This window comes from Microcaecilia unicolor, chromosome 3 (genome assembly GCF_901765095.1).
Source record: "Microcaecilia unicolor chromosome 3, aMicUni1.1, whole genome shotgun sequence".
Classification (NCBI taxonomy): domain Eukaryota; kingdom Metazoa; phylum Chordata; class Amphibia; order Gymnophiona; family Siphonopidae; genus Microcaecilia; species Microcaecilia unicolor.
This window is the reverse complement of record NC_044033.1, coordinates 252,033,824-252,056,889: the sequence shown is the minus strand read 5'-3', so window position 1 is coordinate 252,056,889 and position 23,066 is coordinate 252,033,824. Positions and strand designations below refer to the sequence as shown.

General features: G+C 48.1%; 2 protein-coding genes across 2 annotated transcripts in view; both read left to right on the top strand.

Moving 5' to 3' along the window:
• Positions 1-9,747, top strand: part of PRKCG (protein kinase C gamma) — a 44,677-nt gene extending 34,930 nt beyond the window's left edge. The window contains exons 14-18 of the mRNA XM_030197829.1: positions 1,108-1,246; positions 2,171-2,251; positions 2,551-2,658; positions 3,345-3,485; positions 6,138-9,747. Of these exons, the coding sequence (XP_030053689.1) occupies positions 1,108-1,246; positions 2,171-2,251; positions 2,551-2,658; positions 3,345-3,485; positions 6,138-6,329 (661 nt within the window). The 3' untranslated portion in view covers positions 6,330-9,747. The remainder of the gene's footprint in view (positions 1-1,107; positions 1,247-2,170; positions 2,252-2,550; positions 2,659-3,344; positions 3,486-6,137) is intronic.
• Positions 1-23,066, top strand: part of LOC115466521 (sulfotransferase family cytosolic 2B member 1-like) — a 1,032,539-nt gene that overhangs the window by 354,537 nt on the left and 654,936 nt on the right. The gene's annotated exons all lie outside the window — the stretch shown is intronic.

Sequence of the window (23,066 nt, the reverse complement as noted above, 5' to 3'; positions counted from 1 at the left end):
GGTGTCTTTAAGGTCTCTCCTCCAATCCCCATATTTCAGCATCTCCCCTTCCCCTCTCTAACCTCCCTAGGTAGCCAACATCTCATATCCCCTTCTCTAGCTCTAGGCCCCATCCAGTACCTTCCCCCCTCTTCTCTGACCATTGCCCCTGGGCCCTGCTCCTCTTTCCTCCTTCCAGGCCAGCCCAGCTAGCTAGCTAGAAGCTTAAACAGTGAGCACTTCCTTCTGACAGGAAGTTTGCATTGTAGAGAAAGGTGAAAATTGCAGTGGCTGAGTGCAGGCCTGTGCTTACAGGACCACACAGCCCTCAATGTTGTTGAAGTTTCGGGATGGGAAAGGTAGGCCTGAGAGGAGGTAGGAGATGGGAACGGCAGCAGGCTCTATGCTGCCCCCAAATTCTGCCAACATGAGCGGCACCTAGTCTGTCCAGTGGCTGGGCTGGCCTTGACCATGACCTCGTGCCTATGTACCCCTCATTTGTCTGTTCCACAGATAGTCGGGGACTGTTAGAAACAAAATGGAAAAATAAAGGCGGAATAGACTGAACAAGACCCTGCAAGTAGCGTTCAAGTGAGGCTATCCTAGGAAGCGTCTGTGGCAGACTTTTATCCACTGTACACGTTCCATTTACAGCCTCCCCTTCCCCCTTCAGTTTACTCCACTTTTGATCTGTTTCACCTCAGAGGTGGCGACCCAGTGGCGTTCCTAGCCTCGACGGCACCCGGGGCGGATCACTGATGGGCCCCCCCCCCGCGAAATGACACCCCCCCCGGGTGCACACCGCTGGGGGGGGGGGGTGCCGCAGCGCGCGCCTGTCTGTTCCCAATTCGCTACGCTCACTAAATTCTCTCATTCGTTGCAGCTCCCGCCCTCTGCCCCGGAACAGGAAGTAACCTTCCGGGGCAGAAGGAGGGAGCTGCTGCAGCGAACGAGAGAATTTAGCGAGTGTAGCGAACTGGGAGCAGACAGGGGCACGCTGTGGCACCCCCCCCCCCCCCCCAGCGGCATGCACCCGGGGCAGACCGCCCCCACCCCCACCCCCTTGGTACGCCACTGTGGCGACCTTCTCTCTCTCTCTCTCTCTCTCTCTCTCTCTCTCTCATGCAGAGATCTGAAGCTGGACAATGTGATGCTGGATGCAGAAGGGCACATCAAAATCACAGATTTTGGCATGTGCAAGGAGAATATATTTACTGGAGCCACCACTCGGACTTTCTGCGGCACTCCCGACTATATCGCACCCGAGGTAGGCATGCCACGACCCCCCCTACCCCATCCCTCTGTACAAGACTGCTTCTCCTCCAATAGAGTCTCTGCAAGTGTGGTGGTCACCCTAGGCAGTTGCAGCCCCTCCCCCCAAGATTATGATAATTAAACTCAACAATTACCCCCAAATCCTATTAAAAATGTGGGTTAAATATGTGCTAATGGTTCTTTGAATTTGTAGGGCTGTTGGAATCTATTGCTTTGTTTTGACTACAGATGCTCTTGGCTGCCCCAGGCAACTGCCTGGTCTTGCTTAATGGTTGCGCTGGTCCTGAATAGTTCTCTAACTGGCCAGCTTGCACACAAGCCTGCTGTGTGGGATAGAGTCAAAAAGCTTTACTTAAAACCAGACAGGTCACATTTATTTCTCCCCGCTGATCTACTGTTCTGGTCACTTCAGTCAAGAAATCAGATTTGTTTGGCAAGACTTTTCTGCTGGTCCTACAGGAACAGCTCACCGTCTCCAAGCTGTTGCACTGTTCTGTGTTTCAGTAACGTTACCATTAAGTTGGCATCAGTCGAACAGCTCTGGAGTTTCCCATTTCCTCTTTGTTCCCTCTCTTACTGAGCAGGGATCCATCTGCTCTTCTTTCACCTTGTGCCACCTCTCCTGTTTCCAGTGCTAAGTCAAACAGAGCCATGAGGGGTATGGTCAGTGCCCCCTTTAGCTCCTTCACTATTCTCAGAAGGAAGCCATCAGGTCCCCGAGCTTTCTCTACATTTTCTTTTACTAGTACCTGAATTATCGACTCCATAAACAATGATAATGTGTTCACCCCACAGCTCTTTCACTTTGCCTTCACAGACGGGCCCTCGGGTAATGTTCTTCTGGGAAGGGGTGGCTGTCTCATTAGGGAGGGAGAGAGCCATCTTTCTGGTGACATGGTTTGGTTGTCCATTGCAGATTATTGCCTACCAAGCATACGGGAAGTCGGTGGACTGGTGGTCCTTTGGGGTCTTGCTCTATGAAATGCTGGCAGGGCAGGTAAGTGATACTTGCCTCGGCTAGGAAACTGCCTACAGACCCTCCCCTAAAATGGGTTAGCACTACGATTTTATCAAATCACCAGATAAAAAGAGGATGGTCCCCAACATCCAGAATCCTCCTTCTCTCTGTAGGGGTTTTCCCTAGTCATTAAACAGAGATGGAGAAACTCTGTCTCTCAGGACCTAGGGGTTGGGGAGTGTGGGGACTTATGTGATTGATGTGTGAGGTTTCAGGAAGAGGTTACCTGCTATTATTATATTTTGTCTTCTTTTTGGGGGGAATGCTGCCGGACATAGCCCCCGTTTGATGGCGAAGACGAAGATGAACTCTTCCAGTCCATCATGGAGCAGACGGTGACTTACCCCAAATCTCTCTCCCGGGAGGCGGTCTCAATCTGTAAAGGGGTAATGTTTGGTCTCTGGGGATGGGTGGGTGGGTAGTGGGGCAGTTGTACCTTACAGTCCTGTAGCGTAGGGCCTGATGGCAGGGCAGCTTTCACTATGCTTGACAATATCTCAGAAGGCACTAGCTTGTCTCCTTCCTTCTCAGCTGGCTCTCATCAGGGATCCATCAAGCATGGTCATTCTTCTCTCTTCCCATTTCCATCATGTCTCATCTTGACTGCTCTCCTTCCTCCTATGGCTCCACCTTTCCTTCCAACCAAGGCTTATCCCAAATGGTCTCCTCCACCTGGCTCCCATCAGGGAACCATCAAGCATGGTCATTCTTCTCTTCCCCTCTTTCCATCATGTCTCATCTTGACTACTCTCATTCCTCCTATGGCTCCACCTTTCCTTCCAACCAAGGCTTATCCCAAATGGTCTCCTCCACCTGGCTCCCATCAGGGAACCGTCAATCATGGTTCTTCTTCTCTCTCCCCCTTTCCATCCACATCTCATCTCTACTGCTATTCCTCTTACGGCTCCACCTTTCCTTTCAGCTAGGTCCCTCCAAATGACCTCTCTCACCGATAGGATACATGACTTCCATTCTTACTCCTTGCCATCTCCAGTTTGATAGTTTAGCACTGACAAGTCTCCTCCATTTGGGTCTCAGCATCGCTCAATGAGCTTTTATGCCTCTCTTCCAGCTCCTCACTAAACACCCACTGAAGCGCCTGGGCTCGGGCTGTGATGGTGAGCGAGATATCCGAGAGCACGCCTTCTTCCGCTGGATTGACTGGGACCGTCTGGAACATCTGGAGATCCAGCCCCCATTCAAACCTCGCCCGGTGAGTTCCCGTACTTGTTTAGTACAGCTTACAGTTTATTAATTTAACATACCGCCTATCACAGTAAATTCTAGGTGGCTTACAGATAAAAATATGTAGAAACGACAAGCATAAGGTCTCCACAGAAATACCAAAGGCAAAACAAACAGTAGTGACCATCAATGAAGAGGTGAACCAGTCAAAAGAAGCATTAAAAGATTATATTTAATAATAATAATAATGCACAAGATCCAACACGGCTGTCTTTCAGTTAATGTTGCCTGCATCAGGAGTCTGTAAATTTTGTGTCATATATCCATACATCAACAGTTGGTCAATTCAATTTACACGATAGTCCATTTTCAAATCTCCCGAGAAAACAAACAGAACTCAACTCCTGAGGGGAGATATGATAGAGGTTTATAAAATAATGAGTGGAGTGGAAAGGGTAGACGTGAAGCGCCTGTTTACGCTTTCCAAAAATACTAGGACTAGGGGGCATTCGATGAAGCTACAAAGTAGTAAATTTAAAACAAATCGTAGAAAAATTTTCTTCACTCAACACGTAATTAAACTCTGGAATTCATTGCCAAAAAATGTGGTAAAGGCGGTTAGCTTAGCGGGGTTCCAAAAAGGTTTGGACGGCTTCCTAAAGGAAAAGTCCATAGACCATTATTAAAATGGATTTTGGGAAACTCCACTGCTTATTTCTGGGATAAGCAGCATAAAATGTTTTGTACTTTTTTGAGATCTTGCTAGGTATTTGTGACCTGGATTGGCCACTGTTGAAAACAGGATACTGGGCTTGATGGACCTTTGGTCTGTCCCAGTATGGCAATACTTATATACTTATGTACTCCTCTTATTTTTATTATTAAAGATCATCTTTTAATGCTTGTCTTAACTGTTTCGTCTCTTCATTGATGGTCACCACTGTTTGCTACAGATAAAAATAACATGAAAACAATTGTACTAAAAATGAGAAACAAGGAGAAAGATTAGCAGGCCTAAGTAACAGTCTCTGTAAAATAAACTTAAAACAAAAGACTATAATTAATGCTGAAACCTAATGAGGAGGGGAGGGAGGTGGGAACACTATATATATATATTTATATACAAATATATAAGCTGGTGGTGGGTGTGTTGGTAATATACTTCAGGTCCAGTGGGGGTAACTCGAGCCCATGAAAGACATGGGAAACTTCAAGTGGCTGTGTATCCATCAGGCTTGAGGACTGATATTCGGCAATAGCTACTCATAATCCTTTGACACACCTTGAAGTGAAGCAGCCGTACAAAAAACCAAAACATTTTCCATAGGAAGCTGAGTTAACATTGAACATTCATGGTTCTGCCAGTATTTTACAAACAGCTCCACTGAGCCTTTTGTAAAATACGCATAAGGAGAAGCGGGAGCAGCCATTTTAGAAACCAACATGTTCAAAACGAGAGCAGTATTACTCAGCACATACATGTGTAGATTCTGATCTTATAACATGGTACTTAAGATATGTATGTACCGGATATTAGTGAAAGAACTGTTTTACCTGAATTTTTGAGATGTGTTGGATGCCACAGTGCAGTTGCCATCTGAATCACTGACGGAGATCCCAGGTGCAACAAGCAGGTAGCTGGCACTGCACAGGCCTTGGAGCAGGTGCAAAATCCACCAAGGTATTTTTTTTCTAAAACGGGAAATACACGTACCAATTTGAGGCCCCCTTGAAAGCTCTTGTCCTTGGCATCTTCGTGCGTAAAAGGCAACTTTTTAAAACTGAGATTTCTACATCCCTCTCATCTACACTTGAACATGCTGTTTTTACATGTGAGGCCGGTTTTAAAATGCCCCCCAGAATGGCATAAAATTAAAGATCACGTGTAGAAGCATAAGAAGTAGAAGGGCTGTGCGTAAATACACTTTCCCCCTAATTTTATCAAGTTGTCCTCACAATTTTATTCTTAGTGCACAAGTGTACAAAAGAACATACATAAATCAGAATAACAAAACATTTGGACAAAAGATAGGAAAGAGAGATCAGTAATATACAATTCTAGCAGGGAGTTAAGCAGGACCAGGGTAAGACTGCTACAACAAAAGTTCTTTCAAGCCTTTCTTAAAGGTAAGGTAAGATGTTGATGTTGGAGTACAGGAGCAACAAGATCACAACCTTGTTTCCTTTGTCCATGTTTGTCCACTCATGTCACCATCTTCTCAGACCATTTAAACTTGGCTGCTTTGCCCTTCCCATAAAGCACAGGATTCTTGGCCTGCACAAGAAGGCCTTAATGTGCAAAGTATAGATTTATTGTCTATCCCCTTACCTTTGAGTGAGTTCTCACTTGTGTGTCACTTTGTCTAGCTATGAAACATATCACCTAGGAATCTTACAGTTGAAACATCTGCTGTTTTGTTCAAGGAAAAGGCTGCAATCCCTGGGCAGCTGTGAGGAGGCCTGTTTGTCTTCACAATGTCTCTTTGCTTGTCTAGTCAATGTAGGTCATGAATTCATTCCAGACCCCATGTAAAGATATGGTTGATTGTATGAAATTCTCAGATTTAGAGTTGTCCAACTGCATGAACACACAAGTTGTGTGTCTCTCACAGTAGGGAAAGGCCTCAAGGTTGTGAGGTTAGCTCCAATTCTGACTTCTGTGTGTTTCTTTATTTTTCAGTGTGGAAAGAGTGGGGAAAATTTTGACAAGTTCTTCACGGGGGTGGCCCCGGCCCTGACCCCGCCGGACCAACTGGTGCTGGCCAGCATCGACCAGAGCGAATTCCGAGGCTTCACTTGCGTCAATCCAGAGTTCCAGTACCCTGGCCTGCACTCTGTTCCCCACAGCCCTGTTCCTGTCTCTGTCGTGTGATGACCACTAACCATCGCCACCCCCTCTCCTCCCGTCTCCACATTCCAGTGCTCCTACAGCACAGGCAGCAAATGATAGGCGTTCTTTCTGTACCTCCATCTACCTACCTTGGCCAGCACTGGTCCATCCCTTTTGAGCAATTGCTTCCTAAGTGATGCATCGCCTTGTCTGAGCTGCGTTCTCCAAGAATGCTCCATATGTGATAGTTCTAAAGAAGGGAAGAGGGAAGGCAGAGTTGTTAAAAGATCCCTTCCTGCTGGACTCAAGAAGTTCATTACGGTTCTTCGCTCTTGTACTGAGGAAAATGAGTTATGGAAACCAACAGATATCACCAAACACAGTGAGAATGGGAAGTGGTGCATTCGCTCTCTCAGTGATGAGGAACTGGAACTGAAGGACTGATGCATGTCAGGCATAGACTCTTGTTGGAACCGGATTTCTCTGTTGGCCTAGAATGGTTTTGGATGCAAATCTAGTGGGAAGAACCACTTTGAACTGGATTTGGTCACTCTTGGGGAAAAGACTTCATCTTCCCCTTCCCTCTTCCTTCTCTACCCTACAATTGCGTGCTTCCATTCCCTACCTTGCAATGCATGGCTACAAATGCCTTGCCATCCTGGATGGATGGCAGAGAATATTATGCTGAAGTAGCCTTCAGTTATCAGGACTTCCCAAAGCTGTCCTCTCAACCTACGGCCTGTTAAACTTTAGACATCAATAAACTTCATGTGTATTCATTGTGGATACCGTGAGTTGCTGTGGGGTCTTCAGGACCGGTTTGGGAAGACCTTAGCTAGTGGCTCACCTTCCCTTTATGTGCAATGAACTGTCTTAATGGTGCAATGCAATATTCCTTCCGTCAACCCCAGCTGTGGTAGATTGGTTGAAAACTCACCAACATTTTGTCTGTGGGTTATATCGCTTCTAGACCTTTCCTAACAGTGAGTTTCTGATCATCATAAGTGAAGTTGGTTGGGTTGTTCCCCATTAGAAGACAAAGAAATTCAGCCCTTCCCTGTTTCTGTAAGTGATTGATTTTAAACTGTAACCAGCTGTTCCTATCTTCTGGGGGCTTCTCACATTACCATAACTACCCATATACAACCGCTCTGCTCTGTCCCTGTGTTCCCCACCTAATAAAATGGGGGTGGGGTCTTAAATGAAAATATCCAGGACAAAAATCCCCTAGCATTTTATCTTCTGGAAGATGTAGGGTTACCTGACAGACCTCCCTGAGGCCTAAATCATGGGCTGTGCATTTTGGTCCCTGATGGCAGGGGTCCAGTTTGTAACCTTATTGAAGGAGAATCCTCATATTCAAAATGCTGAATGATGATATTCCACAATGTGGCCAAAATCAGTTGAAGAGACAAGGGATTCTGTAGCTGTCTTACCTTTTGCAGAGGGTTCCTTGCTGCTCTGCTGGGAGCAGACATATTGAGCCAGCAAAGAGCAAGGCATATGGTGACATGGCATCACAACGGCAATGCTAGATTTAAAATGGCCGCCCTCAACAGTAGCACCTCTTTCTAGATCATTCGAAGTTTGAAACTAGGGTGGTCTTATGCTGATGTGCACCTTGATGTTTTGAGTAGGAAAACTCTCCATAAAACACACAATGAGTGCCCACCACATTGGTAACAAGCTTGTTTCTTCCACCAGCCACCTCTCTAGCAACTCACTTGCTAGAGCACCAATGTTGAAGTTCAACATCACTCTTCTGGTGCGCTAAGCGTGAATGAGGAAACTGCCTGAAGTTTTGTACATTGTGGCTTTCATCAGCGATGTCCCTGGGACAGCTGCAGCACAGCCTGCAGCAAGCCTAAGTGAGGTGCCAAGTCTTGCTCATTAGGCATGTGTCATATTCATTTGAAAGCTTTTTGAGCCCTATCTCTGTCATTACTTTCATGGGGGGGAGAAGAGCAAACACTACAACTACTCTTGGGGGGTCTTGGGAAAAAGAAAATGATTATGGAAAAAGGCACTTTACTTTGCTGGGGGGGGTACTCTAACCAGCCACCATCATGTCCTGTGGGTAGGTTAGACCCATGGCCTTTTCTGTTTTGGATGACAGCCCTTTTGGTGATTTCTCCAGTTTGGTCCTACCTAGCTGAGGCCAAGTTACAATCTGTGACCTTCTGTACTGGATCACAGTATTTTTGGCCACTTCTTGGCTCTAGTCTCACCTAGCCCTGGCTGAGCTAGGCCTTCTCTGCCCTGGTCCCACCTAGCTCTGGCTTAGCTAGGCTAGAACCCCTGACCTTCTGTATTGGATCATAGCCCTTTAGCTACTGAGTCACTACCTAGATGTTCTTGGTTTCTTCCCCATATCCCTTTCATTCCTTGATTTGGCTTTAAAATTCAAATAACTGGTCAGACAGGGGATTTGAACCCTTGACCTCTAATAAAGAAATCATAGCCCTTTAGCTGCAAAGCCACCACTTGGTTTCTTCCCCCCCCCATACCTTTCGTTCCTTCATTTAGATTTAAAATTCAACTGTCTAGTCACGCAGAAGATTTGAACCTGTGACCTCTACTATTGGATCACCTTATGCCTCACTTTCCCTGATTTGATTTTACAGACATTTTTCACTGAAAGGATTTGAACTCACACCCCTTTGTTCCAAAAACAGGTGCAAATCCCATTGGACCACCACTAACTTGACAATGGACTGGTTGAATTTCCAACACCTTATACCTCTCATTTTATTTTGAGTTTTGAACTAAATAAAAACCACTTAAAGGATTTGAACTCACTACCCTTTGTTCCAAAAACACAACCAGGATCCACTAGACCACCACTAACTTGACAATAGGTTAGTTGAATTTCCAACACCTTATAACTCTCATTTATTTCGATTTTTCCAAATAAAGACATATATTTAATGAAAGGACTTGAACTCACAACCTTTTGTTCCAAAAACTGGAGCATGTCTCACTAGACCACCACTAACATGACAAGATGTTTGTTGAATTTCCAACATATTATACCTCTCATTTATTTTGATTTTTCAAATAAATAAAGACATTTATTCAATGAAAGCACTTGAACTCACAACCCTTTCTTCTAAAGGCAATTGCATGTCTTACTTGACAGAGTGTTGGTTGATTTTTTGACACCTTATACCTCTCATTTCAGTTGATTTTTCCAAATATATATACAAAGACATTTATTTACTGAAAGGATTTGAACTCACAACCTTTTGCTCTAAAAGCAAGTGTATATCCCACTGGACCATCACTAACTTGACAGTGGGTTAGTTGAATTTCCCACACCTTATACCTCTCATTTCAGTTGATTTTTCCAAAAACAGGTGCATTTCCCACTAGTCACCACTATTTGACAAAGTGTTGGTTGAATGTCCAACACCTTATACCTCAGGTAACAGTCACAGATTAACCTTTTCTTCCCTTTATGCCTCCAATTCCCTGATGTGGTTTTAAAATAAATAAATCTATTCCATCAATTAAACAATTCAAAACCATAATCCCTGGTTACACTGCAGCATCATGTTCCACTGAGACAACAACAACAACAACCAGGAAAGTCGTTTTTCTGCTCTTAAATCTTCCCTGATTTGGCTGTAAAACAAAGGCAAAGATGAAGCCCACCTGGGGATTTGGAGCCCACTGCATTACCCTTTCTCCTGAGTAACTAGTAACACCCACCACCCTCTGATCCTCTCCCTTATAGTTCTCCTCTAGCACAGGCATCCTTTGAAAGAGAGGACTTGAAGTCACAAGTGATCTGTATAAATCAGCAGAGAGCAAATGAAGAATAAGCCTCTGATCAGCCTAAAATAAACACAGACAAGAAGGATTGAAACCCACAGCTCCTCTGTAAAGCTAGAAACTCTTGTACCCCTGCTCCTTGTGACCCAGGGCAAGTCACTCAACCCTCAAATGCCCCAGCTACAAAAACATGTAGATTGTGAGCCTACTAGAGACAGAGAAAGTACCTGCATATAATACATAAACCAATTTGTACACTCAGAAAGACAGTAAATCAGTCCCACAACCCTTTCTCTTTATTCCCACAGTCAACTTCAAACAGGGGTTGAACGCTCCTAACGCTGTATTACATGGTAGTAACCCAATCCATTGGCCCTAGTCAACAAACAAGGCTGGTGCTGGGTTTTTCTCTCCCTTATATCCAGTGCATTTATTCTAGCAAAAAAAGGTGCCCGTACTCAAATGCTAGGCCAACCTTCAGGGGTGGGGTGATCGCTGAGGGACCCACCCCACAATAGCCAAGCCCCCTGCAACCACAGAATCAATGACAAGGCAGAATTGGTGTGTAGAGCCTGAGCTCTTTCATTAAAACTTGGGGTCCATGGGCCAATTTTAGCAGACAATGGAAAAGGTGCCGGTACTCAGTACCTCCAAGTACCCCCTCAAAAAAAGCCCTGCTTATATCTTTCATTCTATGAATAATTTCCTGGTGGAAATGGTGGAGTGATGGACCTCAAAACTGCTTGGGATGACCACAGAAGATCCCTTTATTTCAGGGGTTCTCACTTCAGTCCCCAGGGCACACCCAGTCAGTCAGGTTTTCAGGTTATCCACAATAAATATGCATGAGATAAGTTTGCTGCATTGTATGTAAATCTCTCTCATGCATATTCATTCTGGGTATCCTGATATCTTGACTGGGTGATTGTGAGAACCCCTGCTTTAGAGACAGAAGATGGATGGACAGAGAAATGACCTCTTGGCTTTTGAGGTATTATGATGGGCAGGAGCCATGCTTAGACAGTTACTTCAAAAGTTGGGAAGTAAGATTAGTACCAGGCAGACTTGTGTGGCCTAGCATGGCAAAAACAGAGCAGGATGTGGATTTCATTCTGCCTTGTGAGCAGACTGGCTGGACTAAGGCAGCATTTACTGTGTTAATCAAGGTAATTAAACTCACAGCATCTTCTAATAAGAGAGCTCTTCCAGGTGGTCACAAGCGGAAATGCCAAGTTATCCAGGTCTGGTTTTTTGGGCTCATATCCCAAGCAGTGTGGATTTGTAGTGCCTCATTCTGCCCATTGAAATCAGTGCTGTAAGTCCAATAATGCACCGAGATGGGTGGTCAGAAATCCATGATTGTAATCTCCAGCCAGGAACTGGGTGACTTGGCAGCTCTGCGCAAGTAACTTCCTCTCGCCCATAAACTGCACAGCAATTCATCTTCGCTGCATGTGCCAGCCCCTACAAGCTTCCCTCTGCCGCATCTTGCCCTCCCTGACATCACTTTCTGTCACCTCACTAGTGGCAGAGGGACCCCTGCAGGGGCTGATGCAGCGAAGATGAATTTCTGGGGTTGCCAGGATGCCTCCAAGGTACACCAGGGAAGCATGGGATCAATCAGAGAGGGGCAGATGCTGGCCATTAGGAGCAGGGGATTGGGAAGGGCAGAGGAAATGCTGAGGTAAGGGGGGGGGGGAGAAGGGCCCACCCAAAGTAGTAGCTCTGGCTACGCCATGGTTATTAGGACAGTCCTTGGCAGTCTAACTGTGCACTACTGTAATTTCAGTAGTCACTACTGGAGTCATTGTTTAGGAAGGGGGGTGCCAGAGTTTCACTGATCAGTTAAAGGGGTGCAGGACCCAAACAAGATTAACCCCCACCTCTATAGATTAACAGAAAGCACTTATTTCTCCCCTGCCCCCTTCTTTCTCCTGGCCCGGCTGTAATTCCTAAGAGAAAAGTGACTAAGGTTAAAACAAATTTTGGCTGCTGATTTTTTAACTTCTTGCACCAGGATATTAAGGGATCCATTTTTTGCCTCCAGCCCTTTAAATAACAAAGACTCTAAGAGGGAGCAGACCAAGCAATGGTCCAGGACCCATTTGACCTGTGACCCATCAATTACAGGCCCAAATCTTAAGAGTTATAAAATGCAGCTTTTTTTACTTAGAAGGAAAAGCCTCCCAATACATTCAGCCAATTCATTACTGTACTGCCCTTATCTATCAATCATTGGCTAACATGCGTAACTTAATTGGCTTATCAAGCTAATCAGTGTTGATAACGGATCTTAACGAGCAATGAGTACTATTTGCCAATAATTACACCACAGCACAGCTCTTTAAGCATATTCTGTAACACTCTGTACCTAAATTCTAATGCACGCAGTCAAAGAGGGATGTGGTTATGGGAGGGGCAAAGGGTATTTTCTAGGCATTCCAAAGTTTACGTGCACTGTTATAGAATATGCCCCTCTGCACCTAGATCTGCACATGGCTTTTACGCCACGTTTCCCTTGTTGTAAATGGATGCTCGTAGTGTTAAGCGCCAGGTGAGCAACTAAGTGTATTCAATATACCGTGCCCAAGATCAGTGGATAAAGGAGACCTGCCTCTTCAGGGCAGGGATCAGAGTATAAAGGAGACCTACCTGTTCCTCAGGGATGGGATCAGTGTATAAAGGAGACCTGCCCCTTCCTCAGATCTGGGATCAGTGTATAGAGGCCTGCCTCTTCCTAAGGGATGGGATCAGTGTATAAAGGAGACCTGCCTCTTCTTAAAGGGATGGGATCAGTGTATAAAGGAGACCTGCCTCTTTCTCAGGGATGGGATCAGTGTATAAAGGAGACCTACCTCTTCCTCAGGGATGGGATCAGTGTATAAAGGAGACCTGACCCTTCCTCAGAGCTGGGATTAGTGTATAAAGGAGACTTGCCTCTTCCTCAGGGCTGGGATCAGTGTACAAAGGAGACCTGACCCTTCCTCAGAGCTGGGATCAGTGTATAAAGGAGACCTGCCTCTTCCTAAGGGATGGGATCAGTGTATAAAGGAGACCTGCCTCTTCCTCAGGGCTGGGATCAGTGTACAAAGGAGACCTGACCCTTCCTCAGAGCTGGGATCAGTGTATAAAGGAGACCTGCCTCTTCCTCAGGGCTGGGATCAGTGTACAAAGGAGACCTGACCCTTCCTCAGAGCTGGGATCAGTGTATAAAGGAGACCTGCCTCTTTCTCAGGGATGGGATCAGTGTATAAAGGAGACCTGCCTCTTCCTCAGGGCTGGAATCAGTGTATAAAGGAGACCTGCCCTTCCTCAGGGCTGGAATTAGTGTATAAAGGACAACAGCCTCTTCCTCAGGGCTGGGATCAGTGTATAAAGAAGACCTGCCTCTTCCTCGGGGCTGGGATCAGTGTATAAAGGAGACCTCTCTTGCTCAGGGCTGGGATCAGTGTATAAAGGAGACCTGCCCCTTCCTCAGGGCTGGAATCAGTGTATAAAGGAGACTAACCTCTTCCTCAGGGATGGGATCAGTGTATAAAGGAGACCTGACCCTTCCTCAGAGCTGGGATCAGTGTATAAAGGAGACTTGCCTCTTCCTCAGGGATGGGATCAGTGTATAAAGGAGACCTGCCTCTTCCTCAGGGCTGGGATCAGTGTACAAAGGAGACCTGACCCTTCCTCAGAGCTGGGATCAGTGTATAAAGGAGACCTGCCTCTTCCTCAGGGCTGGGATCGGTGTCTAAAGGAGACCTGCCTCTTCCTCAAAGCAGGGATTGGTGTATAAAGGAGACCTGTCTCTTCCTCAGGGCTGGGATCGCTGTATAAAGGAGACCTACCTCTTCCTCAGTGCTGGGATCAGTGTATAAAGGAGACCTACCTCTTCCTCAGGGCTGGGATCAGTGTATAAAGGAGACCTGCCTCTACCTCAGGTCTGGAGTCAATGTATAAAGGAGACCTGTCTCCTAAGGGCTGGGTTCGGTGTACAAAGGGGGCCTACTTGTGTTACCATAGTCAGAGAGAGAATGTTGGGCTCCATGGACCATCGGTCTGACCCAGCACGGCACGTCTGTTCATGGTGGCGGGCACACAGCTGTGCCGGTGATTTGGGGAGAGGAAGAGGGGGGAGGCAGGAAGAGGGAAGCGGTGGCAGTCCAATTTCCATCAAGTTTCCTTTGTGTTCCTCACACTGCTGAGCCTGGAAAAACCTCCCCCACATATAATAACCCTGCGTTTTGCTGACAAAGAGGAGTGTGTGCGTGCAGGGAGGCTGGGGGGGGGGTGAATGTTTCTCCAATTATGCTGCCAGCCGCAGGAACTAAGAAAATGAAGACAATAACTGCACCACTTTGCAATCAAAAGCTGAGTTTTTTACACTCTCCCCCCACCCTCCCAAAAAACATGATGCCCTCACAGGGATTCAGATTCAGGATCTAACTTTTCACCTGCTCGTACAGAAAGTCTCAGAAAGCAAAGTGAAAGGAGAGGGGGCAGAGAAGTGCGTGTGTGTGGGGGGGGGGGGGGGGGGGGGGGGGGAGGGGTTGTATTCTAAAAGCATTTAAAAATATTTCTTCCATACATTGAGAAGACATCTCCTTTATACACCAATCCCAGCCCTGAGGAAATGGCAGGTATCCATTATACACTGATTCCAGCTGTAAGGAAGAGGCAGGTCTCCTTTATCCACTGATTCCAGCCCTGAGGAAAAGGCAGGTCTCCTTTATACACTAATCCTTGCCCTGAGGAAAAGGCAGGTCTCCTTTATACACTGATCCCTGCCCTGAGGAAAAGGCAGGTCTCCTTTATACTCTATACATACCAAAAGTAAAATTCATCCAAGCGGCAATCGCCGTTGGCTGAATTATTACATAGTAACATAAGGGGCAGGTAAAGACCTGTACGGTCCATCCAGTCTGCCCAACAAGATAAATTCATAGCATAAGGTATGATTTCATTTTGGGGGGTTTTTCATTTATTTATTTTTTGTACCCCGCGTTATCCCAAACATGTTTGGTTCAATGCAGCTTACATGGTAACATTAAACATTATAACAATAAACATTATACAATATAGCAGCATAACAATAAGCAGTGAAACAGAGAACAGGGCGAAGTTTAACACTTAAGACTTGGGTTAGTATTGTAGCATTAGTTGACATTGGAGAAGATGGTAAAATTATGTATAATCATACCTGATAATTTTCTTTCCATTAATCATAGCTGATCAATCCATAGACTGGTGGGTTGTGTCCATCTACCAGCAGGTGGAGATAGAGAGCAAACTTTTGCCTCCCTATATGTGGTCATGTGCTGCCGGAAACTCCTCAGTATGTCGATATCAAAGCTCCATCCGCAGGACTCAGCACTTAGAGAATTACACCCACGAAGGGACACTCTGCCCAGCTCACCACCGCCGAAACGGGGGAGGGGAATTAACCCAGCTCATCCCCACACAAGTGGGGGAGGGGAATCCGTCCAGCTCATCCCCGCGGAGCGGGGGAGGGACACCACACCCGCCGATGCGGGGGGATCTGGCTTATCCTGCAACCGCAACCGCGGGAGGAGCTGACTGACCCTAACACCGCCGAAGCGGGAGGGGTACAAAGCTGCCCTACAGCCGCACGAAGCGGGAGGGAGTGCCGGCAGAATTTTAAGTCTCAATCCAGCCCCGTAAAACGGAGGGGAGAGGAATGCAGCAGCTCACTGTAACACAAACTCGTCTTAACTCTTGAAGAATCCAAGTGAAAAAACTTGAACACGAAGTTTTTCTGAAGTAACTGAAGACTAAACTTGAACCTGAAATGCAACCAGAATAAAAACAGTACAGATATCTGGGAGGGGCTATGGATTGATCAGCTATGATTAATGGAAAGAAAATTATCAGGTATGATTATACATAATTTTACCTTCCATATCATCAAGCTGATCAATCCATAGACTGGTGGGATGTACCGAAGCAGTACTCACCCAGGGCGGGACATTGAAATCCCTGACCTCAACACTGAAGCTCCAAACCGGGCCTCCGCCCGTGCAGCCACAGTCAAACGGTAATGCTTGGAGAATGTATGAGCCGAAGCCCAAGTTGCCGCCTTGCATATCTCTTCCAAGGAGACGGATCCGGCCTCTGCCATCGAGGCCGCCTGAGCTCTCGTGGAGTGAGCCTTCAGCTGGATAGGCGGCACCTTCCCCGCGGCCACATAAGCCGCTGCAATGGCTTCCTTGACCCATCTTGCCACTGTAGGCTTAGCAGCCTGCAGACCCTTACGAGGACCTGCAAACAGGACAAACAGATGATCCGATTTCCGGAAATCATTGGTCACTTCCAAGTATCTGATGATGACTCGTCTCACATCCAGATATTTAAGAGCAGAGTACTCCTCTGGGTAGTCCTCCCTACGAAAGGAAGGGAGACAGAGCTGCTGATTCACATGGAAGCGAGAAACAATCTTGGGCAGGAAGGAAGGCACTGTGCGAATAGTCACTCCTGCCTCAGTGAACTGCAGAAAAGGCTCTCGACATGAGAGCGCCTGGAGCTCGGAAACTCTTCTGGCTGAAGTGATAGCCACCAAAAAGACTGCTTTCAACGTCAGGTCTTTCAGAGATGCCCTCGACAAGGGTTCAAAAGGCGGCTTCTGCAATGCTCTTAGTACCAGGTTGAGATTCCACGCAGGCACCACTGAGTGCAGAGGAGGGCGCAGGTGATTAACTCCCTTGAGAAAGCGCACCACATCTGGCTGCGAAGCCAGGGAAGCACCCTTCAGGCGGCCCCTGAAGCAAGCCAGAGCCGCTACCTGGACTTTAAGGGAACTGAGCGACAGGCCTTTCTCCAGACCTTCTTGCAGGAACGCCAACACTGAAGAAATTGGAGCAGTGAAGGGAGAAAGTGAGCCTGCTTCACACCACGCTGCAAAGATACGCCAAACCCTGGCGTAAGCAGTAGAAGTAGAGCACTTCCTCGCTCTCAGCATAGTGGCGATGACCTTGTCTGAGAAGCCCTTCTTCCTCAGACGCTGCCGCTCAATAGCCAGGCCGTAAGACCAAAGGGGGAGGGATCCTCCATCACCACGGGACCCTGATGTAACAGGCCCTGCTCCACTGACAGCCGCAGAGGATCGTCGACTGAGAGCCTGATCAAGTCCGCAAACCAGGGACGCCTGGGCCAATCCGGATCCACCAGGATTACCCTGCCGGGATGCTTTGCCACCCGGTCTAGCACCCTGCCCAACATGGGCCAGGGCGGGAACACATAGAGAAGCTCTTGTGTCGGCCACTGTTGGAGAAGAGCATCTACTCCCAGGGATCGAGGGTCCCGTCCTCTGCTGAAAAAGCGCGGCACTTGGCAATTGGCCGATGACGCCATCAGATCTAGGCTCGGCTGGCCCCAGCGCTTCGTGATGTCCAAGAACGCCTGAGCAGACAGCTGCCACTCTCCGGGCTCCAAGGTATGGCGACTGAGAAAGTCCGCCTTGACATTCATGACTCCGGCAATGTGGGCAGCTGAAAGCTGCTCCAGGTTCACTTCCGCCCACTGGCAAAGATTCATAGCCTCCTTGGCTAGAGGGGCGCTCTTGGTACCTCCCTGGCGGTTGACATAGGCCACAGCCGTGGCATTGTCCGACAGGACCCGTACAGGCTTCAACACCAGTACCGGGATGAACTCCAAAAGCGCCAACCGAATGGCTCTGAGTTCCAGGAGGTTGATAGACCACTTTGCCTCTGCAGGAGACCAGAGCCCCTGCGCTGTCCTTCCCAAGCAGTGGGCTCCCCAGCCCGACAACGAGGCGTCCGTCGTGACGACAATCCACTCTGGGGTCACCAGAGGCATTCCCGCAGACAACTTGTCTGTCTGCATCCACCCGCTCAGCGCCTTGCGCACTGCTGGGTCCAAGGGAAGGCGCACAGCATAATCCTCCGACATCGGAGTCCAGCGCTGCAGCAAAGAGTGTTGAAGCGGTCTCATATGAGCCCTGGCCCAGGGCACAACTTCCATCGTGGCCGTCATAGAGCCCAACAGCTGCACATAGTCCCAAGCCCGAAGGGGAGAGGCTACTAGGAACTGGTCCACCTGAGCCTGAAGTTTGACAATCCGATTGTCTGGCAGGAACACTCTGCCCACTTGGGTGTCGAATCGAACTCCCAGGTACTCCAGGGACCGAGTCGGGCGCAGCTGGCTCTTCTCCCAGTTGATGATCCATCCCAGGGAGCTCAAAAGAGCAACTACCCGGTCCACAGCTTTGCCGCACTCTGCATAAGAGGGGGCTCGGATCAACCAGTCGTCCAGATAAGGATGGACTTGTACCCCTTCCTTTCGTAGGAAGGCCGCGATGACCACCATTACTTTGGAAAAGGTCCGCGGAGCAGTAGCCAACCCGAAAGGGAGGGCTCTGAACTGGAAGTGTCGTCCCAGGACTGCAAAACGCAGAAAGCGTTGATGAGGAGGCCAGATGGGAATATGCAGGTACGCTTCCTTGATGTCCAAGGATGCCAGGAACTCTCCTGCCTTCACTGCCGCTATAACAGAGCGGAGAGTCTCCATGCGAAAGTGCCGCACTTTCAAGGCCCGATTGACCCCTTTGAGGTCGAGGATAGGCCGGACAGAACCTCCTTTCTTTGGTACCACAAAGTAAATGGAGTAACGTCCCTTGCCAAGCTGACTTTCTGGCACCGGAACGACCGCGCCCAGGCGGATCAGATTGTCCAAGGTCTGCTGCACTGCCACAGCTTTGACCGGAGACTTGCAGGGAGAGAGTACAAACCCGTCTTTTAAGGGTCGGCAGAACTCTAGTTTGTAGCCGTCTCTGATGACTTCCAGCACCCACGCGTCTGAAGTTATTGTGGTCCACTCGCCCAGAAACGAGGACAGCCGTCCTCCAATCTGCACTGGGGCGTGGACCAAGACCCCGTCATTGGGTACGAGACCCTGGGGGAGGACCGGAGGGAGCACCTCCGGGACGGCGGTCTCTGCGAAAGGAATGCTGCTTGGGGGAGAAATTCCTCTTGAAGGAAGAGGGGGCAGAGCCCGACTTGCCCGGGCGGTACCGACGGGCTTCCTGCAACCGTCCTCTGGAGGTACCGGGACGAGTACTAGCCCGAGCCCTGACCTCTGGTAATTTCTTGCCCTTAGACGTGCCGAGATCGGTCACGATTTTGTCCAGCTCGACCCCAAAGAGCAGCTTGCCTTTAAAAGGCAACCTAGCCAGGCGGGATTTAGAGGCGTGGTCAGCAGACCAATGTTTCAGCCAAAGCCACCGCCGCGCAGAGATTGTCTGAGCCATGCCTTTCGCTGAGGCCCTCAAGACATCATACAGCAAGTCTGCCAAATAGGCTAAGCCCGATTCCAGGGCCGGCCAATCAGCCCTCAAGGAATGATCCGAGGGGGAAGCCCGCTGCACCATAGTCAGGCACGCCCTAGCCACATAGGAGCCGCAAACTGAGGCCTGCAAACTTAAAGCAGCCGCCTCAAAGGACGACCTTAAGGCCGCCTCCAATCTTCTGTCTTGGGCGTCCTTTAGGGCCGTGCCACCTTCCACCGGCAACGCCGTTTTCTTAGTCACCGCAGTGATTAAAGAATCCACGGTAGGCCACAGATAGGCCTCACGTTCACTCACAGCCAAAGGATAGAGGCGGGACATAGCCCTAGCCACTTTAAGGCTCGCTTCTGGGACATCCCATTGAGCCGAAATTAAGGTGTGCATGGCATCATGCACATGGAAGGTTCTAGGCGGGCGCTTCGTCCCCAGCATAATGGCAGAGCCAACAGGGGCTGAGGGAGAGACGTCCTCCGGAGAGGAAATCTTCAAAGTGTCCATGGCCTGTAACAACAGGTTGGGCAAATCCTCTGGGCTAAAAAGCCGCGCTGCAGAGGGGTCATCCGCTCCATCCGAGCGGGGATCCGTCTCCTCCAAGGAATCCGCAAAGGACCGTTGGGAGACCTCAGACACGCTGCCCTCATCTACATCGGAGGAGACAAATTCCTCCAAGGCCTGGGAATCAACCCGAGGGCGTTTACCTCTGGGAACCTCAACCTCTTTACCAGACGAGGGAGCAGGGGCAGCGTTGTGCATGAGGAAGGCCTGATGCAGCAGCAAAACAAACTCGGGGAGAAACCCCCCAGACTGTGCACTTCCGCAGTCTGGGCAACAGCCCTAGACGCACCCTCAACCGGCGCTCGCAATAGCGGGGGAGAGACATGCTGCGCATCCAAAATGGCGTCCGGCGCGAAACTCCGCGAAGGAGCCGCGCGGGAAGAACGGCTCTTAACTTTAGCCGCTTCTGTGCCGTCGCCCAAATTAAGGGCGTTCATGGCATTAATGTCTCCAACCTCAAGGGCGGCCCAAGAAGAAGCCGTCCGAGCCGCGTGGCCGGCCAAGATGGCGGAGGCGAGGAGCGGGGGATGGGCGTTTATGGCGGGAAAAACCGCCACGCCGGAGGAAGGACCGGGACATTCATCGGTCACGAAACTGTCACCCAACAAGGGCGAATCAGGCTTGAAGACCCCCGCATCCCCTCTAGAAGTGCTCAAGCGACCCGGGGAGCGACCCTTTGCGCCCTCGCCCTCCGACGCCATATGCCACGAGGAGAAGAATCGGGGAACCCCCTGCCCGCTATAAAAAGGTAAAAATTACCTGCTGTCCGCTCCGAGTTGTAACGACCTGGTGTCCCAGTGAGTAGCTGCAATAGACGCTTAAATAAACGTCGAAATAAACGCCTTTAAGGACGTTCAAAAATTTTTTTTTTTTTTTTTAACGGAGCCAGCGGGAGGGGGGAGAAAAGGAGGGACCTGGCACCACCAGGTTTGCACTTGCTCAAAAGAGCCCTCAACCCCAGGCACTCAACAAAACCTAAAAATTAGGCTTGGAGGCCTAGCCAGAGCTGCTGCTGTGTGTGACCACCACCTGCTGAGATAGAGAACATACTGAGGAGTTTCCGGCAGCACATGACCACATATAGGGAGGCAAAAGTTTGCTCTCTATCTCCACCTGCTGGTAGATGGACACAACCCACCAGTCTATGGATTGATCAGCTTGATGATATGGAAACGGGTAATTTTGATGCGATCCTAAATGTGAAAACTTCATCTTGATCTGTCCTTGCCAATTTCAGGGCACAGACCATAGAAGTCTGCCTGGCACTGACCTTCTTTCCCAATTACTGGTGTTGCCATGCCATCTGATCACCGTAACGTTTCTTTGGGTCTATTCTTTCCGTACAGGATCCCTTTGTGTTTATCCCACACATTTTTGAATTCCATTAACGTTCTTCATCTCCACCTTCCTATGAGGAAAGGCTAAAGTCGCTGGAGCTCTTCAGCTTGGAGAAAAGGCGGCTGAGGGGAGATATGATAGAGGTCTATAAAATAATGAGTGGAGTTGAACGGGTAGACATGAAGTGTCTGTTTACGCTTTCCAAAAATACTAAGACTAGGGGGCATGCGATGAAGCTACAATGTAGTACATTTAAAACGAATCAGAGAAAATGTTTCTTCACTCGTTGAATTAAACTCAGGAATTCAATGCCAGAGAATGTGGTAAAGGTGGTTAGCTTGGCGGAGTTTAAAAAAGGTTTGGCCGGCTTCCTAAAGGAAAAGTCCATAGGCCATTATTAAATTGGACTTGGGGAAAATCCACTATTTCTAGGATAGGCAGGATAGACAGTTTTGTACTTTTTGGGGATCTTGCCGGGTATTTGTGACCTGGATTGGCCACCGTTGGAAACAGGATGCTGGCTGTCCCAGTATGGCAATACTTATGTACTTATATACCACCTCCCGCAGAAGGATCTTCCAAGCATCCACCACCCTCTCCGTGAAAACCTACCTCCAGATACTAACCAGCTGCCAGAAGTGATCTGGGTCTGCCTGATATTCACTGACGGACCTGGATAACTCTCCTGGCAAGGTTTTGTGGTTCTACGTGCTCAGATCATTATCTGGCACCGGCTCTGAGTACTGCTAGTGCCTGACCCATTCTGGTACTAACTATATGGTTAGGAGGAGCCACTGAATGTCCACATCCCACCTAGTCAACACAGATTCTGTCTATATGTAGTTAGAACCCCTAACTAACTATAACTCAACACCTATCCAACTTGACTCAGAATGTATCTTCCTACAACTGCTTGAACAAATCCTCCTATCTTCACTAACTTCTTTATAACACCAATTGTATTATTTAACCTGGTATGGTGACGCCATAACAGGTCTTTGTAAGCCACATTGAGCCTGCAAATAGGTGGGAAAATGTGGGATACAAGTGCAATAAATAATAATAATAATGCATGTATGTACAGTGTATGTACAGACTGGTCCTAATACATGTATGTGTTACCGTTCTAATGAGATACACGAATTAATTAGTAGCTAACTAGAAGGGGTTCCTGTCTGCACATTGCTGTTTCTAGTTTGTGGTCCCATAATCTATGGTTTTCTTTTCTCTTCGGGGAAATGTGTCTCTTTTTGAATTGTATTCAGTGCAGGAGGAAATGCATTTCTGCTTCTTTCTCTGCTCTTGCACTGCAGACAGACTTTGACATCTCAGGGTTTCCAGCTCAGTTTGTGTCTGCACATTTCTGTTTCTAATTTGTGGTCTCTTATTCTATGTTTGGTGAGAGTCTTCCTATGTTATCCATGTGTTCTCCATCTCCTTCTCTTTCTTCTCCCTCTCCATGTCACACTTTCCATCTCTCTCTCCTTCCTTCCCCTTATTTCTCTCTTCCTTCCCTTCTCTGTTCTCACAAACCCTTCTCCCTTCTGTGCTGTGTAGGCAGGTGCCTTGGATGGTTTTCTCAGGTGTTATCTTTGCTCAGTAATGAATAAATCCAGAAGGAATGACACCCCTGTGAAGCAGTTTAGATATTAACCTTCAAGGGATCTAAAAAGAAAACCATGTATGACACACATATTGCATGGATAAATTTTCTTCTCTCTTTTCCTGCACATCCTGACACATTGAGAAATCACGGGATACATTATCCTTGGCATATGCGATTTTTAGATCTGTGATGATGACGT